At 45.0% G+C, this 8,391-nt stretch overlaps 1 protein-coding gene across 1 annotated transcript in view; it reads left to right on the top strand.

Annotated features, from left to right (window-relative positions):
• Positions 1–214: 214 nt before the first annotated feature.
• LOC124028327 (serine/arginine-rich splicing factor 4-like) overlaps positions 215–8,391 on the top strand; it is a 29,301-nt gene continuing 21,124 nt past the window's right edge. Inside the window, exon 1 of the mRNA XM_046340430.1 lies at positions 215–305. Within this exon, the coding sequence (XP_046196386.1) occupies positions 215–305 (91 nt within the window). The remainder of the gene's footprint in view (positions 306–8,391) is intronic.

The following is an 8,391-nucleotide window of genomic DNA, read 5'->3' as shown; positions in this document are numbered from 1 at the left end:
CCGAATCAGTTCGTCCCGAACATCAAGCGGCACGTACTTCCGCCCCGCCGGAAACTGAGGAGGCGCGGGCTCCGCCCATGCGCCCGCTCGATGTCCGAGTCCCACTCCCATACCACTGGTGCTACCAGCTTTGAGGCGGGAAGGATGGGAATAGGTTCGGTGGACCTATCCTCCGTGTCGTAAAGGTGAAACAGTGCGTCCACCTCCACTATGAATGCTAGAGAGAGTCCGGGTGCGCCAACGGGTGCATCCCGTGAACAACGCCTTCAACCTGTTGAAAGCTCCGTCCGCCTCTGCTGACCACCGTAAACGCACCGGGCCCCCCTTCAGCAGTGAGTAGTAGTTGGCAAAACCCAAAAACCGTTGCACCTCTTTTACCGTGGTCGGAGTCGGCCAATTACGCACGGTCTTAATGCGGTCACCCTCCATCACCACCAACTAGGTGGAAATGCAATAACCCAGAAAGGAGACGGTTTGTTTGGAGAACACACACTTCTCAGCCTTGACGTATAGGTCATGCTCCAGCAGTCTACCAAGCACCTTGCGTACCAGAGACAGATGCGCGGCGTGAGTGGCTGAGTAGATCAGAATGTCATCGATATAAACAACCACTCACTGCCCGTGCAGGTCCCTGAGAATATCGTCTACAAAGTTGAAAAACCGCTGGAGCATTCTTTTACAATAATAAATCCCACACAAAAAACGGGCTGGCCGGTTGACTAATAAAGCCCAACTAATTACAACCAACTCAAAACAATAAATCAATGTAATCAATAAACACATCAGGAGGGGAGAAATAATCAGTAGCAGCTAGTAGGCCGGCGACGACGACCGCTGAGCGGGAAGGGGAGCCATGACACTCTTTAGTATCCTAAGTTTTCATAACTGTGACCTTAATTGCCTACCGTCTGTAAGCTGTTAGTGTCTTAACGACCGTTCCACAGGTGCATGTTCATTAATTGTTTATGGTGCATTGAGCAAGCCTGGGAAACAGTGTTTAAACCCTTCACAATGAAGATCTGTACGTCCTATTTGAATTTTTACGAATTATCTTTGAAAGACCAGGTCCTGAAAAAGGGATGTTTTTTTTTATATTATCCACGTCCAAGTGTCTGAGAAAAAACAGGAAATGACAGGTCTTCAGGTCGGTAGGATAGTCTCGAACGGAGCGCATCCAGTTTGTCCTCCAGTGATTTGTACTCCAATATAACAGAGGGTTACTTACTCATTTCCATAGTTTCATCAGGGTGCCACGCTGGCCTCTTGTCTCTTTCTCTTCTGAGTGTCGAGATTAGGGCCTTGTCCTGGGTGAGCAGTACGTCCTGTGCCGCCAACTCAATGACGTAGAACATCCAGTTTATTCTCCAGTGATCTGGTTAATTCCAGAATCTTATGTAGATGGTGAAATATATATAACAAGAAACATTCATGTAGGATTTTTCCAAATTAAATTTTTTATTTTGTATTAATTATACTTCATCTCTAGAGCAAGTAGATTTAAAAAATAATAATAAAAAATAATCAAATCCAAAATACCAAAAATCCAAAATAACCTGACTTTGTATTTCATTGTCATTGTATTGGTGAGGATAACATGGTGGAATTACATTGTGTTGACTTCCAACCAACAGATCAGTCTACCATGGAGCCCTCATCCATCACAGAGATGCCTCAGAAACGCATCAGCTTACCAGACACACACACACACACGCAGGCACGCACACACACACACACACACACACACACACACACACACACACACACACACACACACACACACACACACACACACACACACACACACACACACACACACACACACACACACACACACACACACACACACACACACACACACACACACACACACACACACACACACACACACTTAAAATGTATCCAGTTCCGGTGTGTTGGTTTGTCTTTCTGTAACTTTGTAGGAAGTCTGCAGGTGTAGGGGAGGTGTAGGTGAGGACAGGATGGACCTCAGACTGTATATTATGTAGGAGAGAGGAGAGGATGGACCTCAGACTGTATATTATGTAGGAGAGAGGAGAGGATGGACATCAGACTGTATATTATGTAGGAGAGAGGAGAGGATGGACCTCAGCCTGTATATTATGTAGGAGAGAGGAGAGGATGGACCTCAGACTGTATATTATGTCTTCCAGGCCTTTCAGTCACGATCCCCTGATGATTTTAAAGTCACACAGCAGTCCCTGAGCTATCATTTTAAAGTCACACAGCAGTCCCTGAGCTATCATTTTAAAGTCACACAGCAGTCCCTGAGCTATGATTTTAAAGTCACACAGCAGTCCCTGAGCTATCATTTTAAAGTCACACAGCAGTCCCTGAGCTATCATTTTAAAGTCACACAGCAGTCCCTGAGCTATCATTTTAAAGTCACACAGCAGTCCCTGAGGTATCATTTTAAAGTCACAATCCCCCGGCTCATCTCGGAGTGAATGGACGGCACTCGCTCTGTACTGTACTGTCTCTCTCTCTGTACTGTACAGTCTCTCTCTCTGTACTGTACAGTCTCTCTCTCTGTACTGTCTCTCTCTCTGTACTGTACTGTCTCTCTCTCTGTACTGTACTGTCTCTCTCTCTGTACTGTACTGTCTCTCTCTCTCTCTCTGTGCTGTCTCTCTCTCTCTGTACTGTACTGTCTCTCTCTCTCTGTACTGTACGGTCTCTCTCTCTGTACTGTACTGTCTCTCTGTACTGTCTCTCTGTACTGTACTGTCTCTCTGTACTGTCTCTCTGTACTGTCTCTCTCTGTACTGTCTCTCTCTGTACTGTCTCTCTGTACTGTCTCTCTGTACTGTCTCTACTGTACTGTCTCTCTCTCTGTACTGTCTCTCTCTGTACTGTACTGTACTGTTTCTCTCTACTGTACTGTCTCTCTCTCTGTACTGTCTGTACTGTACTGTCTCTCTCTCTGTACTGTCTCTCTGTACTGTCTCTCTCTATACTGTCTCTCTGTACTGTCTCTCTGTACTGTCTCTCTGTACTGTCTCTCTCTGTACTGTCTCCCTGTACTGTCTCTCTGTACTGTTTCTCTGTACTGTACTGTCTCTCTCTCTGTACTGTCTCTCTGTACTGTACTGTCTCTCTGTACTGTACTGTCTCTCTGTACTGTCTCTCTGTACTGTACTGTCTCTCTGTACTGTCTCTCTGTACTGTACTGTCTCTCTGTACTGTCTCTCTGTACTGTCTCTCTCTCTGTACTGTACTGTCTCTCTGTACTGTCTCTCTGTACTGTACTGTCTCTCTGTACTGTCTCTCTGTACTGTCTCTCTCTCTGTACTGTACTGTCTCTCTGTACTGTACTGTCTCTCTCTACTGTACTGTCTCTCTCTCTCTGTACTGTACTGTCTCTCTCTCTGTACTGTACTGTCTCTCTCTGCACTGTCTCTCTCTGTACTGTCTCTCTCTGTACTGTACTGTCTCTCTCTACTGTACTGTCTCTCTCTCTCTGTACTGTACTGTCTCTCTGTACTGTACTGTCTCTCTCTCTGTACTGTACTGTCTCTCTGTACTGTACTGTCTCTCTCTACTGTACTGTCTCTTTCTCTCTGTACTGTACCGTCTCTCTGTACTGTACTGTCTCTCTCTCTGTACTGTACTGTCTCTCTGTACTGTACTGTCTCTCTCTACTGTACTGTCTCTTTCTCTCTGTACTGTACTGTCTCTCTGTACTGTACTGTCTCTCTCTCTGTACTGTACTGTCTCTCTCTGTGTACTGTCTCTCTCTCTCTGTACTGTCTCTCTCTCTGTACTGTCTCTCTGTACTGTACTGTCTCTCTCTCTGTACTGTACTCTCTCTCTCTCTCTCTCTCTCTCTCTCTCTCTCTGCCTCTCTCCGTGTCTCTCTCTGTCTCTCTCTCTCTCTCTCTCTCTCTCCTTCTCTCTCTCTCTCTCTCTCTCTCTCTCTCTGTACTGTCTCTCTCTCTGTACTGTACTGTCTCTCTCTCTCTGTACTGTACTGTCTCTCTCTCTCTGTACTGCACTGTCTCTCTCTCTCTCTGTACTGTCTCTCTCTCTCTCTCTGTACTGTCTCTCTCTCTGTACTGTCTCTCTCTGTACTGTACTGTCTCTCTCTCTCTCTGTACTGTACTGTCTCTCTCTCTCTCTCTCTCTCTCTCTGTACTGTACTGTCTCTCTCTCTCTCTCTGTACTGTACTGTCTCTCTCTCTCTCTGTACTGTCTCTCTCTCTGTACTGTCTCTCTCTCTGTACTGTCTCTCTCTCTCTGTACTGTCTCTCTCTCTCTGTACTGTCTCTCTCTCTCTACTGTAGGCACATTACACACATCTCCAGCACCGCCACACCAACACCTCTTCAGTTCAGCCCTCCCTGAAAGACATGGCAGCTGCAGAGATCTCTGCCACAGTCACAGTCCCTGTCACCGCAATTCCTACAAGGCAAAGAAGACCCTTTCCAGCTTGGAGGCAAGTGTGGAGGAGACAGAAGGAATATGCACGTTCATTTGGCTCATATTCAACTCTCCACTCCACCACGCTCAGCAATCAGCTGTAGTCACAGTGTCCATCGTCCCAACAAAAGCCGTAGTGAGCTGCAGTCGCCATTATCCGTGTGACAGCTGAAGGGGAGAATCTAGGGGTATAATAAGAATGGGAATATGATTGCCATAAAACAGGATTGGGTTCGGTGAATTGTAACATTTATCTGATAGAAATAACCCCCCACCCCCCACACACACACACACACACACACACACACACACACACACACACACACACACACACACACACACACACACACACACACACACACACACACACACACACACACACACACACACACACACACACACACACACTACGAAAGAAAAAAACAGAAGAGAGAACTACTAAATCACCATTTTCCCCCACGGAAATAGTAAACCAGCCAATCAAACGGACTCATGCTGAAACGTATTCAAACAAACAACCAATCAAACGGACTCATGCTGAAACGCGTTCAAACAAACAACCAATCAAACGGACTCATGCTGAAACGCGTTCAAACAAACAACCAATCAAACGGACTCATGCTGAGACGTATTCAAACAAACAACCAAATCAAACCGGCTTGTGCACCGGTTCCAATCCAATACCAACGCTGTTTATAAAACGCCAGGCGGAGGGAGCTACGGTCAGATGACATAAAAATAGAGCTCTCGTTGAACAACGGAAAAATATGCACAAAAGTACCTCATACCTACTGTAGAATGTGGTGGTGGTTCTTTGATTTAATGGGGCTCTTGTTAAAGGTCATGATCTTTATCAAGTACCAGAACATTTTAGCCCTAAACCTGGTTGCCTGGTTTAAACCTGGTTGCCTGGTTTAAACCTGGTTGCCTGGTTTAAACCTGGTTGCCTGGTTTAAACCTGGTTGCCTGGTTTAAACCTGGTTGCCTGGTCTAAACCTGGTTGCCTGGTTTAAACCTGGTTGCCTGGTTTAAACCTGGTTGCCTGGTTTAAACCTGGTTGCCTGGTTTAAACCTGGTTGCCTGGTTTAAACCTGGTTGCCTGGTTTAAACCTGGTTGCCTGGTCTAAACCTGGTTGCCTGGTCTAAACCTGGTTGCCTGGTTTAAACCTGGTTGCCTGGTTTAAACCTGGTTGCCTGGTTTAAACCTGGTTGCCTGGTTTAAACCTGGTTGCCTGGTTTAAACCTGGTTGCCTGGTCTAAACCTGGTTGCCAAGGTGATCTTTCAGAAAGACATTAACCCCGAGCAATAATCAAAATCCACAATAGAATTTATAAATTGACCACAAAAAAAGTCAACATTTTGCAAATGGCCATCCCAGTCTCTGAAAACATTTGGTTTTGAATGGATGAGGACAGTCCGTTAAGCGCAGACGAAGGATAAGGAAAGATTCTGTATGGAGGAACGATTGGGGCGGCAGGGTAGCCTAGTGGTTAGAGCGTTCGACTAGTAACCGGAAGGTTGCAAGTTCAAACCCCCGAGCTGACAAGGTACAAATCTATCGTTCTGCCCCTGAACAGGCAGTTAACCCGCTGTTCCTAGGCCGCCATTGAAAATAAGAATTTGTTCTTAACTGACTTGCCTGGTTAAATAAAGGTAAAATAAATAAAGAAAATAAGATCACGTAACGTTCAGAAGTCGTTCTCAGAATGTCAGTGTGATAATGTTGCACCAAAACCCTTATTAAGGTGACCTAATGGGAAATTCCCTGAACGTCCTCAGGACGTCCCCTGTTAGCTGGGTATGGGTCTATCAAGGTTAATAGGGAACCAATTGGGACGCAGCCCACAGTGCAGGCGTGCTTCATTCGCCTGAATGAAGCATGAATCATCCTAGTGGCTGGAGGCAACAGTCTCCTCCACAGCACTCTGACTGTCTGTTATACTTATCACAACTGTGACATGGATGGGTAGACTACTGTAGGACAAAAAATATATATATTTTTCTCCATATTTGTAAATCGTTGAATGGTCTGTCTAGAACTAGACACGCTCAGACAAAAATATCATATTATAACCCCAGTCCCAAGGTCCAGGAAAACTAAGGTATGGTAAGATAATAATGAAAAGAACATCCTTAAAAGCCCCTTGTCAATTCCCATGGCCCAGTGGAAATCTAATTAGCATCAAAAATCCCCATCAAAATCTGTCTGTTTAAGCGAGATATTTCATCCACCTTCCACCTGAGACGCAAGTGGAAGGTGGATTGAGACTCAGGTGGAAGGTGGTTTGAGTCGCAGGTGGAAGGTGGATTGAGACTCAGGTGGAAGGTGGATTGAGTCGCAGGTGGAAGGTGAATTGAGACGCAGGTGGAAGGTGGATTGAAAGGCAGGTGGAAGGTGAATTAAGTCGCAGGTGGAAGGTTGATTGGATCGCAGGTGGAAGGTGAATTAAGTCGCAGGTGAAAGGTGAATTAAGTCGCAGGTGAAAGGTGAATTAAGTCGCAGGTGGAAGGTGAATTAAGTCGCAGGTGGAAGGTGAATTAAGTCGCAGGTGGAAGGTGAATTAAGTCGCAGGTGGAAAGGGGATTACGTCGCAGGTGGAAGGTGAATTAAGTCGCAGGTGGAAGGGGGATTAAGTCGCAGGTGGAAGGTGGCCGAGCTACAACAATGTTTGGCAGACCATGAGACATCCCAAAAATTGGATCTGTAGCATCCGATACGTTTGGCCTCCATGGAAAGATGAGACTCTAACGAACAGGTAACGAGTGGAGGACAGAGGAGCCTCTTATAGAAGAAGTTACAGGTCTGTGAGAGCCAGAAATCTTGCTTGTTTGTTGATGACCAAATACATATTTTCCACCATAATATGCAAATAAATTCATTAAAAATCCTACAATGTGATTTTCTGGATTTTTTTTCTCTCATTTGTCTGTCATAGTGGAAGTGTAACTATGATGAAAACTACAGGCCTCTCTCATCTTTTAAGTAGGAGAACTTGCACAATTCGTGGATGACTAAATACTTTTTTGCCCCACTGTACATGTGCCCACGAAAACCGTTTTCACACCTTAAAATGTATTCATAATATAAAATACTTTGAGACTTAAAGCAATTCAGGTAGATTCTTAAAATAGCATGTCATTATTACCATAATAAAGTAAGCCTGACAAATTATCTATTACATCAACAGATGTCATCGCTTGTTTAATAAAAACGAAATTGCTCTCATCTGTTACTTCTTAAAGAAAATAGATGATTGTATCCTAGCTAGCGTGTAGGAGAGAGAACTCTCTGAGCAATCAGTCACAGGAAGAGAGGTGCATTGCCATCAACACACTCCCCCAAAAAACTGCGTATCCCAAATGGCACCCCATTCCCTTTAAAGTGCACTACTTTTAACCTGGTCCCAATGGGAAAGTCGGGTTTCATTTGTGACGCAAGCCAAAAGACAAACAGCCGATATGTCAAAGGCATAATTAAACTATCACAGCTAAATAGATTGGATCCAAAACCCTTTCTCTTCTCTGACCTGCAAAGCAAACAAACCCCTGGCTCTACCGTTGCCGGCATAGCTAAACATGTACTCTACCCTGATTGGTCTTCCTTTATTCATAGTGATTCTATAGGGAATAGGAAGAGAAGACTGGTTCGGTCAAACCCAGTCATATCTGGAGAAGAAGACTGGTTCGGTCAAACCCAGTCATATCTGGAGAAGAGAAGACTGGTTCTGTCAAACCCAGTCATATCTGGAGAAGAAGACTGGTTCTGTCAAACCCAGTCATATCTGGAGAAGAGAAGACTGGTTCTGTCAAACCCAGTCATATCTGGAGAAGAGAAGACTGGTTCTGTCAAACCCAGTCATATCTGGGGAAAAGCAGACAAATTATTTGGTCAGTTTTTCTGAGGAAGAAGGAAAATGAAAGCTTTTTTTTGAAGCAGCTTCTGTTTCTGTGTC

The sequence above is a fragment of the Oncorhynchus gorbuscha genome, unplaced genomic scaffold, assembly GCF_021184085.1.
Source record: "Oncorhynchus gorbuscha isolate QuinsamMale2020 ecotype Even-year unplaced genomic scaffold, OgorEven_v1.0 Un_scaffold_4039, whole genome shotgun sequence".
Taxonomy (NCBI): domain Eukaryota; kingdom Metazoa; phylum Chordata; class Actinopteri; order Salmoniformes; family Salmonidae; genus Oncorhynchus; species Oncorhynchus gorbuscha.
The sequence above is the reverse complement of the archived record's forward strand: the minus strand, read 5'-3'. Positions and strand labels throughout refer to the sequence as shown.